The 20,668-nt window shown below is 50.9% G+C and overlaps 1 protein-coding gene across 3 annotated transcripts; it reads left to right on the plus strand.

Moving 5' to 3' along the window:
• Positions 1-853: 853 nt before the first annotated feature.
• On the plus strand, positions 854-20,635 carry baz2a (bromodomain adjacent to zinc finger domain, 2A). 3 transcript variants are annotated; one of them, XR_008895978.1, is made up of 31 exons: positions 854-1,056; positions 2,662-2,791; positions 3,356-4,231; positions 5,060-6,919; positions 7,145-7,399; positions 7,595-7,996; positions 8,119-8,179; positions 8,400-8,508; positions 8,605-8,706; positions 8,827-9,049; positions 9,169-9,230; positions 9,318-9,383; positions 9,483-9,881; positions 9,999-10,253; positions 10,878-11,092; positions 11,387-11,461; positions 11,548-11,716; positions 11,833-11,895; positions 12,005-12,149; positions 12,247-12,851; positions 12,959-13,313; positions 13,909-14,064; positions 14,155-14,315; positions 14,586-14,660; positions 14,851-15,134; positions 15,701-15,836; positions 15,934-16,080; positions 16,304-16,569; positions 16,992-17,135; positions 17,708-17,929; positions 18,065-20,635. XR_008895978.1 is itself a non-coding variant. In XM_056593613.1 (30 exons), the coding sequence occupies exons 2-30, from the start codon at positions 2,662-2,664 to the stop codon at positions 17,865-17,867; spliced, it is 7,956 nt and encodes a 2,651-aa protein (XP_056449588.1). In that variant the 5' UTR covers positions 854-1,056; the 3' UTR covers positions 17,868-20,635. The 3 variants fall into 3 exon arrangements, 2 of the variants coding, with proteins under 2 accessions (XP_056449588.1, XP_056449600.1); XM_056593613.1 differs by having other exon boundaries at positions 17,708-20,635; XM_056593625.1 differs by lacking the exon at positions 854-1,056 and adding an exon at positions 1,063-1,242 and having other exon boundaries at positions 17,708-20,635.
• Positions 20,636-20,668: the final 33 nt, after the last annotated feature.

Consider the following 20,668-nt stretch of genomic DNA (forward strand, 5'->3'; position numbering starts at 1 on the left):
CTAACCACTACTGTGCGAAAAAGGCTGTCAATGTTTTATTTGTACATTGTTTTAATTGGTTGGTTGTATTTGTACTTTTAAGTAATCCTTATATTTTGCATTTTGGGGACTATTCCAAACTGATTAAATGAATAGTAGCTATCAAAATAATATATAAAGGGCGATCATAGGTTAAATGATACAGGTGATAATAACCTTATCTTCCATGGATACTCGTTATTTATTCACAAAGGCTAAACATCAGGCTAGCGTTTTTTTTTAAATATATATATTTTCTAAGAAACGATCTAAGAGGTGAAAAGCCCTGGGACGTTATGGAATAAATGCAACATATCTCCTTATGTTGCATTTTTATATTTATTAATATATATTTTACAGTAAAATATTAAGAGCGCAAACGTTAACTAAACCACAGTACATGTTCTCTTCCACCCCTACATTAATTTTTTATTGCTATTACTTATTTGTTTAATCCGCAAAAAACGATATCAAATTGGTATATTTTCAAATCCTTACTCATCTCAAGGAAGTTTGTAAAAAGCGAATTAATGTATCAGCCAAGCAGTCAGGCATCAGACTTCTGAAGTTGGGGATATGTCCTCTTGTTAATGTCCCTGTAGTGTTGGGGAATAATGTGCATTTAACTAAATGTACACATTTAGTTAAATCCTTGCTGTAAGTCCTTGCTTCCTTCCTTACTATCCTTAAAATCTCATGACTTTGGGTTAAACGTATTTACTGGGTCACATTAACTTGAAACATGAATTAAAATGATACGATCGCATTTATTAATATGATTTTAATGTAATTATTTAGTCAGTGTTGTGAGGCAAATGCCTCTGACCGGATGTATATTTCGTTATTGCTGAGACTTTCCCACTGGCTTGTGTTCTGTGATCATGGCTGCAGCCGACCACACCAGCCATGTTTGCTAATTTAAAACCCAAAGGTTAGATAATAGTTGTTTATTATTTATCGTTGTGCCATCTTCCCACATTCATCCTGCAGTGTGAAGCCGCGAGGCATCAGAGCCTGTACACATCCGAGGAAGTAAAGGTTAGGACTGCTTTATTGAAATACGAGTGAAACTTTTGAGTGTAGCAATAGTGGGAGGTGGAGGTTGAATTTCTCTATGCGTTGCAGCGTAAACAATGCAACTTCATCTGGCTGCTAGCTGGCGAACAAAAGGATCATACGGATGGAAACCAGTGGGGATGAGTGCATAACACTCACCAACAACGGGTTTGTTTTCGGCTATACATGTTCTCTCCTGCGCGATCTATCAATGGGTATGAGCGTGGTGCTTATAGTATCTGCTACTTAGCTAACTTCCCGGATAGCAGAAGCGCTGTGCTCCGGGATCTCGATGCCAATCAGTTTGCTAGCTGTATGCTAACTAAGTGTAACTGTGTTAATTGTCGCCTAATAACCTTGGAGCCCAAACCTAAAATTGGTGGACCCAGTTGTTTGAGGAAGAAATGTCTACTACAATCGACCTTTCAACAAGCTAGATGTAGGAACACATTTGGACTCCTATCGTGGCTTACCAGCACGGCTAGAAATGAATTGGTCGTGGGAGAGCTAACGTTAAGCTACAGGGCTAACTATCGCGGCGCTACGATGTGCCTGCGCCACTTATGAGGCCTTATTGAATGATGAAAAACGATTATACGTGCACGCCAAGGGACACGTTCTTAATGTAGAGGCACATTGTGACTAGCAAATGGATAAATAGACTTTACGTAGCACGTTTGTATTCCTCCATCGCCCGTTCATGTTCCTATGAGTGATTTAGTAACATCCATGTCAAGTTAGGAGGCTTTGGGTATTTGTATAGCCCGTCCATTTATCATGAAAGATGGAAGCGAGCGACTGTTCTTGTTTGCTGCGCCTCGTCAGAAATGGTCACCAACCTGTACCACACCAGCCGCATTAGAGATTAATGTTTGCCGGAGTTTTTCTCCGAAAAGTGTGACCCATGAAATGCGGTGTCCCATGTGTTCCGAGAACAAAACGGCCACAATATAACCAAAGGCACATTAGATCAGGTCTACCGTCGTTAAGTCTACCCTTGGTCTACCCAAAAAGGCATATAAGCCCCGGATTAATACACGGTTTATTACAGAGCTCGCCACATCAGATTTAGTTCTGGGCAAAACCTTTTGAACTTTAGCTCTTTACATACAGGAAATCAAATATTATGGGCTTTAATTATCATGTGGTATTCTTTGATCATTTCCTTTTGGAAGTGCTACAATATTTAAGTGGGTGTCTTACAACCGTTTTTTAAATGGCACTTGCCAAAATATGGCTACTCATTCCAAAGGTCACAATAAAATGTGTTCACCAATTGATAACTTTTGTGCAATGTCTGTCTGGCATATGTTCCAGCTCGTTTCACTCTGTTCACGGACAATGTCGTAGCTATACAAGCTGTTGCTGCTAAAGTATTGAATCATGGGATTTATGCTGTGCACAGCATTTTGTTGCATAGCCATGTGACTCAGATATTACTCCCAGAAATTACTACTAACCACCACCATCTTTTAGCCCTGCTATATTGCATACAGTTATTGTCAGAGAAAACATAGGTGTAGGAAGCATGTTGAATTCACAAGTTTTCTCTACTAACTAGTTTCCTCTTTGGTTGTTTGAATCTAGATGGAGGCAAATAACCATTTCAACTATGGAACACAACCCGCAGCATCAACCAACTCAGGATTGAAACGATCCTCAGGGGACTCTCTCTATACTAACGGGTCCTCCATGAGCTTCCCCCAGCAGGGAAAGAGTGAGTATTCTCCAATTTCACATAACATTTTGCGTCAACCCCATGCAATTCAAATTGATATTGCAGAGAAACGCCAAGATTATGGGCTCCTGTGAAATAGGTTCAGAGATTTGAGACATTATAAAGACTTGAGATATTACTATAGACTTGAGATATTACTATAGACTTGTCAATTTTAATACAAAAAGACCACCGCATAAAATGAAACACGCATCGAACGAGGTAAAGAAATAAACACACGACACAAAAACGTTGACTCAAAAAAACTCATCTCATACGAAAACTCACGTTTTTGTATAAAATGAGTTATTCTCATGTTATTCTTGCGCTATTACATGCCACCAGCCCAGTGAGGAAAACTTGCTCATATACAGTAAGATAAGGACAAGCCTTGGTGTCTCAAGCAGGACTTATGCATACAATAGTCAACTTGTGTTGAAAGTCTGATGTGCTTGCTCTAGAGTCATCTCATCTCTAGAGCAGTCATATTCATGTACTGATATTTACCAGGTTATCCGTGTTTCCTATCATTATAGTCCACAACATATGTTTTCTATTTGACAGATATGAATGGCGAAATGAATGTGAATGGCGTGACTACTGTACTCGGGTCCAGTGTGCCTGGCTCCCATCCACCAACAACACCGTACCCCCACATGAGCAACCACCAGAGCAGCGTGGGCTACGACTACCTATGGGGTGGCCAGGCTCAATACAGCTCAGCCATGGGTCCATCCCCTGGCCATGGGATGCACCAGAAGCAGCCACCCTCCGGCATAATGCAGCCTCAGTCACAGCACCACTACCAGGGACATGGACAGTACCAGCTCAATGGGGGCATGGGAAGCTCCCACCAGCCCCCAGTGGCAGGCTCACCGAACATGTCCTCACCTGGCGGTCAGTACTGGAATAGGGGTAACCCAGGCCCACAGCAGATGGGCTTCAACTCCCCCAGTGTGTATGGGAGCTACCAGAGCCATGTGCACCCTGGGCTTTCCTCGTCACTGCATCACCAGCAGCAGCAGCAGTCTTTACAGTCACCCGCGCATCAGCCATCACAACAACATCTCCACTCTCAGCATCACCCACAGCATCACCACCAGCAGCAGCAGTCTCAGCATTACAGCATGATGCCCAACGGGATGCCCTATTACCAGCCCCATCACCCTGCCCTACCCGCTCCCCAGCCACAGCCGACCACACCGTCTCAGCCCCAAAGCCAGTCTCCAATGATTCCTCCAGCGCCACAGAACTTCACTCCACCCCGTGGCAGCCCGCAGCACCATAATATAGGCAGAGGGGGGACCAGTAGCCCCCTGCCGGTATCCTCTGTGTCTATGCTGTCACCCTCAAGCGCACAGGATGGTAGTTCACCCCAGGGTCCAAGCAGGGAGAGAAGCCCTCATCCAGCCAATGCAGGAAGGCCTGCTGTCATGCAAGGTAATACATGTATTTATTTTACTTTGGTTAACCTTGCATTTATTTATTCTTGGTTGAAACAAACTGCCTGACTGATAATAGGTTGTCATTTGACTGACATCGCAAGACCAATTTTCAAAGGCGTATTAGTCTGTTTGTTAATCTAAATGTAGTCTGGACCTCTTGGTTCTTTTTCGATTTTCAAGGGGAACCGGTGAAGACCAATTTGCCTTTGGACACAAAGACCTATAACCAATCGGTGCAAAGGAAACCTGTGACACATTTTTTTCAACGGTGTTCCCATAGGGTGCTCCTCTGTAAAGTCATCGTATCTAGCAGACCCCATATTAGACAAGCGAGGTATGTTTCTAGAAGACGGGGGGGCTTCCAAGCAAGTAATTGGTCAGCAGCATTCCTCTTTATAGAGCAATCATTCAGTCAATATTTCAGGCGATAATAACAGGTGAATTACAAAGTACCCTGCCCTTAATGATAACCTCAACCATAGCCTAACTAAAAGGCAATTAAACTGGATACTTCTCATGTTTCAAAATGTCCCTAATGGATATGACATAGACATTTCTGTTTAAAAGTGGATCCTGCTAACTCTACTACAGTAATCAGCAGTTAAAGAAACATGGTCAGCTCAGGTATTGATGTAATGCACATCAATTGCATACAATTCTGCCTAAACTGACTTTCTTTTTACTTACTCGTTGAGATTTTGGCCGTTGTCAATAAATTTTTATTTTTAAAAAAAAATTTCATCACATTTACTTATCTTGTTGATGCTATTGTGAAATGATTAAGTGGTTTATTATTCAGATTCTCTTGTCTGTTATTCTTCAGGTAATATGAGTGAAACCTATCAGGAGGCGGATGAAGGGTACAAATTGATGGACGAGGCCAGAGGTGGCCAAAGGTTGCCTAGAAGTGATGGTTTCCAACCCAAACCGCCCTTACCTCACGAGTACAATCGGCATGCTGAGCAGTCTGCATCCCAGTGCCCGGACATTTTAAAGAGGGACCCAGCAGTGAATGCCTCCCCTCGCTCCATGTCGTCTCATCCCTCTGGATCCCCGGCGGCCGTTTCGACGTCTCCTTTGGGAAAAGCGTCAACACCTCCTCGGCTCTCTATGGTTCCTGTGGTCTCTTCCGTGTCAGCCCCGGGACCAACCACCGAGCCATCCCACGCTGTGGTGTCGACTCCGCCTCGAGTCGCAACGCCCCCGAGTTTGGCATCTCTACACTCTGTAGCCGGGTCTCCTCAACTTTCTTCCCCTCCTCTAATGGTGCAGGGCCCAAGGCCTCCCTCTGGTTGTGGTTCCCTGATTGATTCGGCTGGATCTCCCCACAGGACATTGGGATCTCCTTCCCGCGTGCCTGCTCTACCTTCCAATTTACCTGCACTGCCACCATTGCTGGATACTGCCCCCAGGTTGCCAGTAGTTCCCTCAGCTCCGTTAGTCCCTGCTCCGGCCTTGGTGTCTAATTCTGAGGGGAGGAAGATGTTGTTTCCCCGCATGACCTCTTCCCCGTACACCACAAGTCACGCAACCACAACAGCACTTGCCCCTTCCTACTCGGGTTCGGCGCCCATTTCTGCGCTCCAGCAGATGGTCGATGGGTCAAGGTCCCATCCAGTGACATCGCGCTTCCCAGATCCATCAAAAGCGCCACCGGAAGTGTCAGGACCTTTGATAAAAAATGCCTCATCTCCTGCACCACCTAAACCTCGCTCTTTGGTATCTACACCTCCAAGATTAGTGCCCGCTTTTCCCTCTGCTGACGACAAGTCGGTGCCCACACTCCAGCTTCAGACGTCACTGTCTCCTACGACCGAATCTGCTCATACTACTGCTCCAGCAACCACATTATCTCCAGCACAAGTGGACGCAGAACGGCTGGCACCCTCAGTCCAAGGTCCTGCATCCCAGCCCTTGTATTCCCTACCTCCTTCAACCACTGAAGCCTCCAGAACCTTTGTGTCTGCTCCCCCCCCCTTGGTGTCTTCGACTACTTCAGCAGCCGCTGCCTCTCCCTTGGCCCAAGCCAGTGCTGTGACGAAAGCCTCATCCAACAACATCCCTTCTCCACAAGCTCCCAAACCGCCGCCTCCAAAAACGGAGGAAGAGGATGGTGACGGTAGGGATGGGACCGGAGCAAGGCCCCCGCAGCGTGACACCGCTGCGGCCGACGACCGCAGCGCGGCCGACGAAGGGTCTTGTGACGACGCCTCTCAATCTGAGGACGAGTCGATGCTCCACAGCACCTCCAGAGTGGACCTCTCCAGCTCAGAGATGGAGGACACGTCTCAGATGGACGGCGACGGCTCACACGTGAACGAGTCCACTCGCATGGACGACAGCTCATTCATGGCGGAAGAAGCGTCTCAGTTCGACCGCACCTCTCACTCGGAGGAGGAGCCCTCTGGGGTGGCCGACTCGACCCTGGATAGCCACGCTTCCTCCTCCTCGGAGGAGGAGGAGTTTGAGGATAGCCGGGCAGAAGAGAGCTCTCAAGCAGACGAGACCAAGGCCAGCGGTGTGAGCACCAGGGATGCTACGCTGGACTCCTCCCTGAACAGCACCTCTCAGCTCGAGGAATCCAACGTTGACTCGCTGCAGATGGAGCTGTCCAACGTGGACTCGTCGCAGATCAATACCTCTGTCGCAGACTCAACCGGACCACTTCACACATCAACTCAAGGTACACAGCCAATACTTTCACTTAGTGGTTATCATTTCAAAAATGCTTTTGAATATTGGATAAGGCCAATGTTTCTTTAAAAGGCGTATTATTCTCCCTTGAAATTGCTTTTGTGCTTTCTATGAATCAAGACAACATTCCTTGTTTATATGATGTATAGTGCCGGTAAATGTGTGTATGTATATATATATATAACGATATCATCTTCTTGGGTTGTTTAAGCAGAATCTGAAGATGAGGCGGCCAATGCATGTGACCTACCTGACTCTGCTGGACCTATTGGTGATAAAGCCGCTGTTACTGAGGCCACGCCTGGCCCTGCTTCAAAGATAATGGAAGAGGAGATCACGGCCCTGATGGAGGCCCCTGACCCACCTCGGGTCCCGCCCCTCACCATCAAAACATCCCCTGCCTCCGGGAGGCCGGTTAAAACACCAGGGAAACCCCGGAAACCCCGGACTCCCAAGGCCTCCACTCCAGGTAGCCCACCAGCTAGACACGGTCTGCATTCAGACCTGTGTGTTTGGCTGCTCTTTTGTGTATTCGTCTTTCGAGGACATCCTTTGTATATGTTATAGCAAATTTGTTAACAAAATAAGGAATACAAAAATAGGCTATGACATCTTTTACTTTTGTGTCGGAATGTCTTATGATATAAAACGGTTTTATTTCCAGCGGCCGCCCCAGCGGAGAAGGCCCCGCGTAAGCCCCGGGCCAGAACGCCGAAGGTGGAGAAGATCAAGAAACCCAAGGCGGCGGAGGCCAAAGCAGACGAGGGAGCCAAGGTGAAGGGCGCGGGCCGGAAGAGGAAGAAGCCCCTCAAGGAGGAGGCGAAGGACGCGTCGGACGTCTCCCAAACGGCGGGGCCACCCACAGGAGAGTTGGACCCCATTTCGGCCATCATCGAGGCCGTGCTCGCCAGGGCTTCAGAAGCCAGCTCTGCCGACGAGACCCTGAAGAAGCCGAAGAAGGCGAAGAAACAAGGTCAGGAAGGAAGTGCGGCCAAGGTGCCCAAACTCCAGGCCGACGCCACAGAGGAGGAAGTGGAAAACGATGCAGATGACAGCTCCACTGCAGGTGATTCAGGTTATGAAGTGTGATTTTAGATGGTTGAAAGTGCAGCAATAAGGTCAAATGGTTGTAATATGGCTGTCAATGTAGTGACTTTAACATTCACTGTCATGTCCTTCCTCACACAGGAGAGTCCAATAGACGGAGGGTCGCAACTGAGGAGCAGGTGCAGTTCCCTCTGTTGCACGGGTAAAATGCTTTGATGATTTTTGTTACTTTTTTTATTACTATTATTGATAATGTGTGATGTTGCTTTGTCTACCTGTGGCCTACCCCAAAAACTCTTAATTTGTCAAATGATCTGTCCCGATACTTCATCATCATTGATCTGTTGTAGAAGGTGAAGGGATGGCTGATGCGGTCCCAGCAATATGTTTTAAACCTGCTCCCTGTTACTCCTGACCTGTAGATGGAGGAGGGAGATCCGTGTGAAGAAGACGGAGAGCCGGATGAAAGGGGAAACCTGGTACTACACTCCCTGTGGCCGAAGGATGAAGCAGTTCCCGGAAATCATCAAAGTATGCTTGTTCCATGACATTACCAAGGAACGACCTCCCAACGGCAATGGCATAAATTAACACTGATCCTCCCCCTTCCTTCCTTCCTTCCGACAGTACTTGAAAAGGCACCAGGATAGCGTGGTCTCCAGGGAACACTTCAGCTTCAGCCCCCGCATGCCCATAGGAGACTTCTACGAAGAGAGGGAAACACCCGAGGTCTGCATCCCCACAACCTTTGCCTGTCGCCCTAGTGCCAGTTTCTACTTAAACAGTGTGGGCTCCAGCGCTGTTTGCTACACCCACACAGGCATTGACCTCCACAGTGTGTTCTCACAGGGCAAGACGTGGGTGCTGCTGGCGAACGAGGAAGTTCCTTCCATCATCATGGCGATCACCGGCCGCCGCGGCCGACCGCCCAACCCGGACAAGGAGAAGCCCCGCAGGGTCCGAGCCCCGAAGGGGGGGCAAGTGCGGCGCCCTGGCAGACCCCCCAAACCCAAGATGGTGGACCTGCTCAGCAAAGTGGACGCCAAGCTGTTGAAGCGCCTGGAGGCCAAAGGTGAGAGGACGGAGTTTGTTTTCATTGCAGTATCTTTTATTATAATTCACCAGCTTTCTTGGCCCGATGAGGCTTTTATTTGATTCGTCACTCGTATTTTTTAATATATCCATTTTCAGAAGCAATTACGGAGGAGGATAAAGAGAAAATCGCAAAAATCAAGAAGAAAATGAAGAGAAAGGTCTGTGGAACTTAAAACTTGTCTCAAAAAATGTATTTTTAAATGATGCTGCTGCCACTCAACCCATCCTTTTGTTGACCCTTCAAGGCGAGAATGAAAAGAAAGGAGGATAACAAGAATAAGAAGATCCGAGACGAGAAGAAGAAAGCAAAGGTATGAATCATAATTTGTTAAAACACCGAGAGCGATGATGTCTTCGACCTTCACGTCAGCAAAACCAATCCCACTGACCCCCTTTCCTGTTGGTCGTAGCTGGAGAAGGAGCAGGTGGTGAGTGACCAAGCAGCCACCTCTGAACCAACCAACGGCGTCGCCCCGCCAGCCGACTCGACGAAAGCCAACGAGTCTCAGCAGGAGCCCAAGAAGACCAGAAAGAAGAGGACCAAGGCCGTGGCCCCGGCTCCCGTGCAGCAGACGGACGAGGAGAGGATCGCCCAGGGCAAGAGGGTGCTGGGGGCCCGCAGCAAGGCCAAGGCCCTGGCCAAGGCCCAGGCGGAGGCGGAGGCCGCCGCCCAGGCCGCCCTGACGGCCAAGCGGGCCGCAGAGAGGCGGGCGGCGGCCCAGAGACGACTGGAGGAGAGGAAGAGGCAGCAGACCATCTCTGACGAGCTGAAGAAGCCCACAGAGGACATGTGCCTCACCGACCACAAGGTGACCGTCGTCTTTTAGTTCAAAAACACAGATTTAGCACATTTACCGTCTCCGGCCTTGACCCGCAAGGAGAAAAGCCTGTTTGACCGTGATCTTCAAACCCTCTCCTCTCCCCAGCCTCTCCCTGAGCTCTCTCGCATCCCCGGGGTGGTGCTCTCGGGCGCCGCCTTCGCTCACTGCCTGACGGTGGTGGAGTTCCTGCATGGCTACGGCAAGGTGATAGGCCTCAACATTCCCAAGGACATTCCCAGCCTGGCCACCCTCCAGGAAGGCCTGCTGGGGCTGGGCGAGGGGCAAGGCGAGGTACAGGATCTGGTGCTGAAGCTGCTGGAGGCGGCCTTGCACGACCCCGGCCTGTCCTCCTATTACCAGGTATGTGGGACTGAACGGAAGTCAGTCAGTCAGTCAGTCAGTCAGTCAGTCAGTCAGTCAGTCAGTCGGTCGGTCAGTTACGCCGCGTTCACACTGCATTCGTCCTTCGACGTATCTCATTGAGTTTCCATGGGGCGCTTTCGTTATGCATTGTGGGTCCGTCCGTACTTGGACTCCCAAGGAAATCGCCTTTGTGATTCAACCCGGGAAAAACACATGGATATGTCAAAAAGACAGCCGGCAGCGGGAAATTAAAAAATGCTATGCGATAACAAGCAGGTTAAAAGCCTTCTTTGTTCGATACAATTATTATTATTTTTTATATAAAATATTTTTTCTTTTGAAAGAAATGTGGAATCGATTAGGATTGTTTTTTAGTCACCTAATCGTTTATATTTATATCCACACCTCGGCTTTGTTAGTGGGAAGTGATTTTGATTTGCATTCTGCGTCTTCAAAGACTACTCCCCTATACATCAGACATGCAAACATCCGTCGACGGACGTGTGCATTGTGAACGCGGCGCTAAGCACACATCAGTCGATGTGGGTCATCTTGAAGCCTAGATGAGTCCTCATTGACACGATTGTTTCCTGACCCTCTCCTCTTCCTCCCGGCCGCCAGTCGGTGAAGATCCTCGGGGACAAGCTGGCGGACCTGGAGCTGACCCGCAGCACCGTGTCGGAGCCCCTGCGGCTCTTCCTGGAGTCCCACGGCTACGACCTGGAGGTGTGTGACACGCTGAGGACCAAGACGTTCCACGCCCTGGCGCCCGACACCAAGGCCTCCATCCTGGGCTTCCTGGTGGAGGAGCTGAACGGCAGCAACATCGTCATCAGGTTAGGGCGGGGGACTTGGCGGGGCCTTTGATATTAACTCTTTGTGGGCGTTGCGATTTATTTATTTACTTATTCCAATTACTTTATTTTTTTCAATGGTTAAAAACATATTAATCCGCTTATATTTATATGATGTTTGCGCTACAGGATATTGATATAATTAAACGAAATGACAATATCTGGGAAACGACAGCAATGTCATTCTGCAGCCTTAGTGTGTGTATGTATATTGACGTCGTGTCGGTCACCCTCAGAGGCCTGTTGTATGACCGGCGGTGTCTCGATCCGTTTCAGTGACATCGACAACACCCTGGAGAACATGGCCACCTACAGGAAGAACAAGTGGATCATCGAGGGGAAGTTGCGAAAGTAAGACCCGCGCCGATCCCTCGCAACCGGAAGAATCTCTAAGCGTTCCCCGCCTTAACGGTTCCTGTTCTGACCCGTCCTCCCAGGCTGAAGTCGGCCCTGGCCCGGCGCACGGGCCGCTCGGAGGAAGACCTGGGCCTGGAGGAGAGGCGGCGCAGCACCCGGGTGGCGGAGGACGAGGCCACGGAGGACAGCGGCCTGCTGCAGGACCGGGCCAGCCGCCGCGCACGCAAGGAGGAGCCCAAGCTGAGCGACGTGCGTGTCTGTCCCCCCTGCTCCTTGGCTGGGTCGTTGATTTGGGGGGAGGTGGTGGAGGTGGTGGTGGTGGTGGTGATTATTAACAGCTTTTTTTTTTTTTTCCTCCCCGGCAGAGCGAGAGCCCGACAAACGCCAGCATTCCAGAGCTCGAAAGGCAGATCGATAAGCTCACCAAGGTAAAGCCGGGGCGAGAAAGGAACACGGTGCCCTCTCGATAAGATAAGCTTGTGCTTATTATTGGGATTAGTACTAATTATGAATGTACATCTCACAATGTCCTCGCAGCGCCAGCAGCTCTTCCGGAAGAAGCTGTTGCAGTCGTCCCATTCCATGCGGGCCGTCTCTCTGGGACAGGACCGCTTCCGCCGCCGGTACCTGGCGCTGCCGCACCTCGGGGCCATCCTGGTGGAGGGGCCCGAGGAGCTCCTGTGTGAGTCTCGTGGGAGACCACCCGTGATCCTCATCTCGTGCGCTTTGTGTTTCTGGATCTGTAAACGTTTCTTTCCCCCCCTCTCTCGTCTCGACAGCATCCGAGGAGGTCCTCGTGGCCGAGGTGCCCGTCACTCTGCTGAAGAGGGAGCCCAAGGTGGAGGAGACCCCCACGCCTACCTCTCCCCCCGCCGCCGCCTCCCCTACGGCCCCTCCCAGCGTCAAGCCGCCCACCTCCTCGCCGGACGAGACCCTGGACGACGACGGGCTCCCGGGCACGGCGTCCCTCATGAGCCAGCCCCGGGGCCGCGGCCGGCCCCGCAAGATCAAGCCGGAGGTGGAGCTGCACCTGCGCACCGCCAAGATCCGCCGGCGCCGGCGGAGCAGCGCCCGCTCGGGCGGTGAGGACGGGCCCGGCTCGCCGGCCGGCGCCGGCAGGGACCTCGCGCACACGGCCTTCAAGAGCTCGCTCACGCAGGAGCCGTACGCCAACGGCACGGCGACGGGGGACGCGCCCGGCGGCCAGCGGCCCGAGGACAGCGTGAAGGAGACGGCCGAGAGGCGGGGCCAGTGGTTCAACCTGCTGCCCAAAGAGCCGTGCGACGCCAGCTCTCTGACGGAGCCCCAGGGGCCCGCCTCGCCCAGCACGCCCCGGGTCCCCGTCTGCACGCTGCCGGCCGAGCTCGCCGCCTCCCTGCTGCAGGTGAGAGGAGCGAGGAGGGCTGGCCCTGGAAGCCGTGTGTCCATTAGTTAGTTCTTCATGATTTGACGGGGCTGTGGACTCCGTGATAATCAGTGTTTTCCTTGCAGTCGGAATCGGCCCTCCCGGGTCAAAGTCCCACCGAGGCGGTGACCACCCCACAGGGCGGCCTCACCGATCCCCTCGTCTCTTCTGCCGCCGATCCCGCTACCACTCCTCCCGCCCCTGCTCCTCCCCTTCTCTCCTCTCCCGCTCTAGACCCCACGCCCACGGCCACCCCCGCGACCCCCACCACGCCCTCCCGGCCCGTCCGCCGGCGCCGGAGGGGCAGCCGAGGGAGCAGCCCCGCCCGGAGAGGGGCGCGCAACGCGGCCGCCAAGCGCCGCGGACGCCCGCCCAACACGGTGTTCCAGGAGCTGGAGCAGCAGTACTTCACCCAGATGGTGGTCAAGCCCATCCCCAAGGGTAAGGAGGCGCCCTATGGGCGGGATCTCACCATACCATACAACCAGGGCTTTTATACTATTATGCGTTGCGATCCTGTTCATATTATTATAATTTTTTTGGTGCGATATCTTTTTTTATTTTATGGGGATTGACGTTGAGTTCTGCAGTTGAGGTCATTTTTTTTTATGAAGTTGACGGAACAGAACACAGTTTATGTAAGCCGACTATTGGTGAATACACTAGTCACATCTGTAGGACGGCACCAGTATTCTGCCTCCAGTAAGATAATACTGACGTTGGTGACTTTAGGATAATTAGGCAGAGGCGGAGAATCCCAAGTCTAAAAATTAATCCATTTTAATTCCTTTCTCCCCATCCCTACGAGTAAGCCTCACTCGCCCCATCCTCCCTCAACATACACTTACACAATAATTAAAGAAAATTAACATTCATTTTAAAGGCTCTCGCCACACCGACATCATTCTCCCACACCGCACAAACTGACTGAACATTACTGAACATTGTAATAAATAATCCTTGAGGAATGTGTCGGCCAACGTTGGGAATGGTTTGGGTTGGACCCTCACGCTTTGACTCTGGTTCCCCATGACAGTGATGGTGCGTGGCTGGTGGGTGATCCGGGACGCAGAGGAGCTGCAGGCCACCCTGCGTGCTCTCAACCCCAGGGGCATCCGGGAGAAGGTGCTCCACAAGCACCTGGCCAAGCACATGGAGAACCTGAGCCTGATGTGCACCAAGGCTGTCGCTGGTGAGCGGGAAGCGGTGGGGAAGGAAGAGGACCGTTAACTTTTGGTGAGAAAGCACGTGGTTGAAGTTGTGTGTTTTTTTCTCTGCCCAGACCCCATATTCCAGGTGAAGACTGAGGAAGGCGGGTCCCTGATGGAGGCTCTACAGAAGCCGTGGCAGGTGCAGGAGAGGATGCTGGAGGTGGACGTCAACGCCCTCCAGTGGGTGGAGGAGCTGGAGCAGAGAGTGATCACCGCAGACCTACATCTCAAGGTGACTTTTTGTTTTTTGTTTCGTTTCCAGCAACGCAAACTGCTTGTTAGATTTGGTTTGAATCAAGGACATGTTGTAGGACCCAAATTGAAGGCAGAATTCAAATGACAGAAACATCATCTGAGAAATGGTAACGATGCCAGTTCTGCAGTGACAGCCAATGTCCAGGTGGGGGTGCCAGAGGCTCTTTGACGGGCTGTAGGTTTAGAAGCCAAAGGTCAAAGCGCTGCATGAGAACCCCATTGAGAAACCTTTTTGTTTCTCCTCAAGGTGGCTCCTCAGAGCGTCCTGAAAACAGAGTCTTCAGAGGTCGTGGACCCGGACGCACCAGTGGCAGAATTCCAGGTAGAGCGATTTAAACCAAAGCCGATCTTATGCACTCCTATGTACACACTGCATGAAACGTAAATAAACCTTTGAGATGGAACATCGCTGAGGATTTGGCAATGATGTATCATTCAAATCCTACCCTATCCATGTCATCCATTCTCTAATCTCTCATGTCCTGACTCTGTCTTCCCCCTCTCCCCCACAGGCCTACACGGCGCCCGAGCCGGACTCGACGCGGGACGACCTGCAGTACTACGAGCACGAGGTGGACCCGCGCGACGACTGGACGGTGCGCACCAAGAAGGAGTGGTCGGACCTGCCGCGCGTGGCCACGCACGCCCTGGACCTGGCCGTGCTGCGGCTGGCCAACCTGGAGCGCAACATCGAGCGGCGCTACCTCAAGGAGCCGCTGTGGAACACGGCCGAGGTGATGCGGCTGGCCCCCGTCACCACCACGCCCGGGGAGGCCCCGCCCATGGACGTCATGAGGTGAGGCCGAGCTATACGCGCTTCAAGCACGCGCTACACACACGCGCGTGCGCTACACACATGATGCACGTACAAACGGTTGTTTAATTTTTGTTATTCTGTAGCAGCCCTGTCTTAAATAGCTTTCATATCATCACATTTAAGGTGATTGATGATAATATAAAGTGTATCAGATGAAGACAACGTACGTAAGGTTTGTTTTTATGTAGTTTACACATTTTATTAATTTATGATCGTGCCGTCGGTTGTTTAGCAACGCACACTTTTATTTGTGTACCCCCCAAGGGGCGCACCAATAATTCCCCCCGCCCCCCAGGTACAATTATCTCTTTGTTGATCGGACCCCCCCAGGCAGCGGTTCCATGCGCCTCCCTCTCTTAATTCCGTTATTAATTATCTCCGGGCTCCGTCGTACCTCCTGCTCCCGCCCTGCAGGGGGCCTCGGCCCTCACGAGAACCACCGCAACACGGCCCACCCTGGACTGGTTCTTGTTTACCCGCTTCCACTAACCCTCTCTGTCGTCCTCTTCCTCTGGTCCTCCCCCTCCCTCCCTCCCTCCCTCCAGCCTGGAGAGTGAGATCACCCCCCGCCTGCGGACCTGGAGGCAGGCTCTGGACCGCTGCCGCAGCGCCCCCCAACTGTGCCTCTGCATACTGCAGCTGGAGAAGGCCATCGCCTGGGAGAGATCGGTGGTCAAACTGGTGAGTTGTTCTCCTCCTCTGGTGTCGTGGATGGTGGACCACGACGCCCCCCTCCCCCCCCCTAACGAGCGCTCATTGTGTGGGTCCCCATCACCAGAACTGCCAGGTGTGCAGGAAGGGGGACAACGATGAGTACCTGCTTCTGTGCGACGGCTGTGACCGCGGCTGCCACATGTACTGCCTCCGGCCCAAGGTCACGCAGGTGCCCGAAGGAGACTGGTTCTGTCCCACCTGCACTGCCAAGGTCAGGCTCCCTTCGGTCGCCGTGGCAACGACGAGCCAGGGCAGAATAGAACACAGATGGGTGGTTGGTTATGCACTAAGGGGGGGCGGCGGGGGAGGGAAATCAAGAGTCATTCTTCCGTAATTTTCGGGAACGTACCGCGGGCCGCTGAGATTGCCTCTGATTGGTCTGATTGGTCCAATTGGTGAGCCTGGCCGTCTCTAACGTGTCATTTGTCCGTCAGGAGGACGGTGAGTCACCGGGGAGCCAGCGCTCGGCCAAGAAGCGCACCCGGCTGAAGAAGAGGCGGTACGAGGACGACAGCTCGGACGAGGAGACGGCGCCGCGCCGCCTCGTCGGCATGGCGACCAGGCACAAGGACACGCCGCCGTCTGCGCCCTCCTCCTCCTCCCGTTACTGCGGCGACGCCGCCGCCGCCACAGCTGGGATCTCGCCAGCCAAGCGTCGCCGAATGACCACCCGTAATCAGCCGGACCTGACCTACTGCGAGTGAGTGGTCGCTACCCGACCCCCCCCCCGTCCCCGTCCCCCGCAGCCAATCAGAGGACGGCCCCTACTGGGGCCCAACGACGAGGACAAAGATTATAGTTGTGATCATTTAGACCGATCATTGTGATTGTCAGCTTGTTGATTCCAACATTCTGTGGGGCTTTGCTTTAGTTGCTTTTTTAAAATGCTATAACAATAACTGAATTGCGGATGGTAATTTGATTTTAATTTAACGGGCGTTCAAAATCTGTCTTAATTCACCTTATTGCAAAGGCCAAAATTACACATCTGATTAATCTGCCATTAATCGTGCAGCCCTACTATAAAACAATGCATATTTAAAAAAAAGACCCGGAGCAAGTCGTACCTGCTCCATCTCCTGAGATGGTAGTACCATTCTGACCGCTGTGTGTGTCGTGAAGGATCATCCTGATGGAGATGGAGGCCCACGCCAGCGCCTGGCCCTTCCTGGAGCCCGTCAACCCCCGCCTGGTGCCCGGCTACCGCCGCATCGTCAAGACCCCCATGGACTTCCTCACCATGCGGGAGAGGCTGCTGCAGGGAGGGTGAGCTCAGCGGGGGGGGGGGGGGGGGGGGGGGGGGGGGGCGGCGCCGGTCCTTCTGGCTCCACATAGTGGAGGGGGTTGGGCAGAGTTCGTTACACTCAGCAGACGCTTTTATCTAAAGCGACTTACATTCATACACATTCACACGTCGACGGCAGGGTCGTCCATACAAGGGGCCAGCCGGTTCAACGGGCGCAGTTAGACTCGGGTGTTTTGGTGTCTTGCTCGGGGACACCTCGACGCTAAACCAGGAGAGCCGGGGAACCAGCAACCTCCCGCTTACAAGTCCACCCTCTGTGCCGGCTGAGCCAGGCCGACCCCCGTTGTGTAGGGATACACACCGCTAGGATAATCAGGAGACCTCTGACATGACGACTTTTACAACTTGTTTTGAATACGGATAAGGAGAAAATACTGAGAGCATTCTCAATGCGTCACGAACACACGTTGGGATACTTCATTGGGACCTCCATCGCCGCCATACTATAGCCGCGTGAAGGTTGAATTCTCTGCGTGCTCTCCGTCCCGTCACTGACCCTATCCCCCCCCTGCCCCCATGCTATGATCCTCAGGTACTGTAACTGCGAGGAGTTTGCGGCGGACGCCCAGCTGGTGTTCAACAACTGCCAGCTGTTCAACGAGGACACGTCGGAGGTGGGCGTGGCCGGGCACGCCATGCGCATCTTCTTCGAGAACCGCTGGGCCGAGTTCTACGACAACAAGGACAAATGAGAGCCCTGAGAGAGACTGTCTGGAGGCCCGCCCAGCGCACACCTGTATCCCCGTGTCCATAGGTATATTATATATATAAATATATATATATAAACTTTTATGTATAGGTTTTGTTCATCGTCACATTGATTCCTACTGTCGGTCTCTCCGAGGCCCCCCCCCCCCCCCTCCTATGAAACCCATTCCCGGTCACACAGACGGCGACGGCCGCCTGTACCTCGGCCCCGCGTCCCTTCCTCTCACGGCCAGGGGTCTGGCCCCGCCAGGGGGCCCCGGCCCGGCTCTCAGGACTCGGTCAGGGGTGGACCACACTGCTGCAGCCTCGTGCGCTGCGCAGCGGACCTGCTGTGCTGCACCCCTCGACCTGAACACAGCTTGGACAAAATCAAGAAAACAAAAAAAATGACCTTTCTGACCTGGTGTTCCCCCCCCCCCATACCTGTTTCTTAATGGTAATGTAATGTGGTCTCATGCCTAGAAGTACCTTTTTGTTTGCTCAATATATTTTTTATTATATATTCTATATATATATAAAAATATCAATAGCTGGGATTATTTAATAGCAATAGCGTGTAGTGGATGTGTACTGACTACATTATAGAGATGTCTAGATGGTTGACAGAAGGCCAGTTAAACAAACGGGGAAACAAGGAACGTTGTTTCTAAAGCGTCACATCGTAGTTGGGCAAATAACCTCCAGTTCCACACACACACACACACACACACACACACACACACACACACACACACACACACACACACACACACACACACACACACACACACACACACACACACACACACACCCTGCTGCTGTGTGTAGGACACTGGTTTCTAACAACTGGAGTATTTAGTGTGTCGATATCGGTTAGGCGTCTAATCTTGTGTTTGGATGTGTCCCTCCTGAGGAGCACATAATTGCTGTGAGTTTGGTGTTAGCAGGATAGATTCGCCCTCACAGGCCAACCTGAATGGGACTGCAAAGAGTTGAACCTGTCTCCATATGCGATGTGTAGAATGTACATAGAAATGAGGGGGCCCATAGGCCTCGACGCAAGTTTGCCGTAAGCATCTTCAGTCGAGACACGAGAGCGAACCAGGCTTTGCTCAGATCATACCGGACCAACACTGAAAACAAACTTCCAGCCCTCCCTCCTTCCCAATTCACCAAGGTTTGTTCCTCCGGACCAAATTCACCATGGCCGAAGGGTAGGAGCACGGTGTGTTTGAGTGCACCTTCCATAACATAGCAACGTGGGCTGAGCACACTGAAGTCCCACAAGTTCAAAGCCTGTGCTGTTTTAATTTACATTCCGAGTTCTGTTTTTTAATCCACTATAGTTTTGTTTGTACCTTTTGTCTTCTTTGACGCTTCCGAAGGGCCAATGTACATGTTGCACGGCATGGTGTTTGTTCTGAAGGCGACAGGACACGTCTCCTCAACCCGGGTTATATTTAAGCTAGTTTCTTACACTGAACTCAAATAGGTTAATAGGAAGTACATTTGTTGTTCCTTATTACACTTAAAGGGACGCCTGTTTTTCATAAAAATACGCAGAAAAAAAATTAAATAAAAACCAAACGTGGTGTTAAGTGAATTTTTAATAATGTACAGTTTTGGTGACTTTAAATTTGTTCCTTTCTATATTTTTAGGACCAATTTATCATTTTTAAGAGGAGGTATTATAAGACTATGTTGTATCAAGGTGATGTAACGAGTGTGCATCTGTAGAATGTACTGTGAGTTGAATAAAAACCACGACTAGTAGAGAGTAAAAAAACTTCTTCATGAGACACAAATCAGGCCATGAATGAGAACCGCCACTGCTAAATATTGCTTATTTCTATCATTGTTTGATTATTTTAAATAGGAGTTCGATTTTATTATAAGCATGTGAACACAATTTTAACGTTCTTAATTATCTTCTGGGATTAGAATCTGATTCGGGGTTGCATGTGCGAGCTAAATATGAGAAGAATTTATAATAACAAATATTTATCTAATATTCAAATTACAGAACACAAGTCAAGAAGACTGTAATTTGATTATAACAAATGTCTGCATTTTCATTGAGGGTGTGGGATGCTGCAAAGACATTTTTAGCCGTTCGTTTAGAGAAACCATATTGACCTACTTCAGTCATTGAAGAGTTGTGTGCTGCACTTTATTCAGTATGTGAATTAATAGCAAAATATAAGGACAAAAATATCCATGACAAGGAGCTAACCCTGTTACAAATGAAATCCAGACTTATCCTGTATATGTTAGCACATTTTTATTTTAGCTGAAAAACGTACCAAGTTATATTTGCAGCACCTATTTAAAAAGCCCCAAACGTACATTACAGTCAACATTATATAATGGAAACATTTATTAATTCATTATGTATCCATATAAGTAGGGTTAGGTGCAGTGGGATGTTGCAGCAGGTTGGAGGTCGTGTCCAAGCTGCATATTGCAGGGTAAGGCCCTAGCATCACAAGCTAAAAGCCCCCCCACTAGGGTGTAGACACACTGGGGGAGGCTCACACTTCTGAGCCGTGGACACGTCGACCCGACAGAAGGTGTGTGTCCTTCTGAGCCGTGGACACGTCGACCCGACAGAAGGTGTGTGTCCTTCTGAGCCGTGGACACGTCGACCCGACAGAAGGTGTGTGTCCTTCTGAGGGGAGCGTACCTATGTTCCCCGGGTCCTACGTTCCCTGCTTTGTATGTGACCGGGGAACATTGGACCCTGTGAGCAAATCTTTTTTTCGTAGGGGCAAGTACCGCCTTTTTCGCCTCTGATTGGTTAGCTCTC

This window comes from Gadus chalcogrammus, chromosome 1 (genome assembly GCF_026213295.1).
Source record: "Gadus chalcogrammus isolate NIFS_2021 chromosome 1, NIFS_Gcha_1.0, whole genome shotgun sequence".
NCBI classification, from domain to species: Eukaryota; Metazoa; Chordata; class Actinopteri; order Gadiformes; family Gadidae; genus Gadus; species Gadus chalcogrammus.

What these genes read in the sequence shown, in the direction of transcription:
- baz2a (XM_056593613.1), top strand. Translation starts at nt 2,662, where the DNA reads ATGGAGGCAAATAACCATTTCAACTATGGAACACAACCCGCAGCATCA. An exon ending in AGATCGATAAGCTCACCAAG is followed by an intron (nt 11,896 to 12,004) that starts GTAAAGCCGGGG and finishes ATGTCCTCGCAG; the next exon opens with CGCCAGCAGCTCTTCCGGAA. An exon ending in CCGGACCTGACCTACTGCGA is followed by an intron (nt 16,570 to 16,991) that starts GTGAGTGGTCGC and finishes TGTGTCGTGAAG; the next exon opens with GATCATCCTGATGGAGATGG.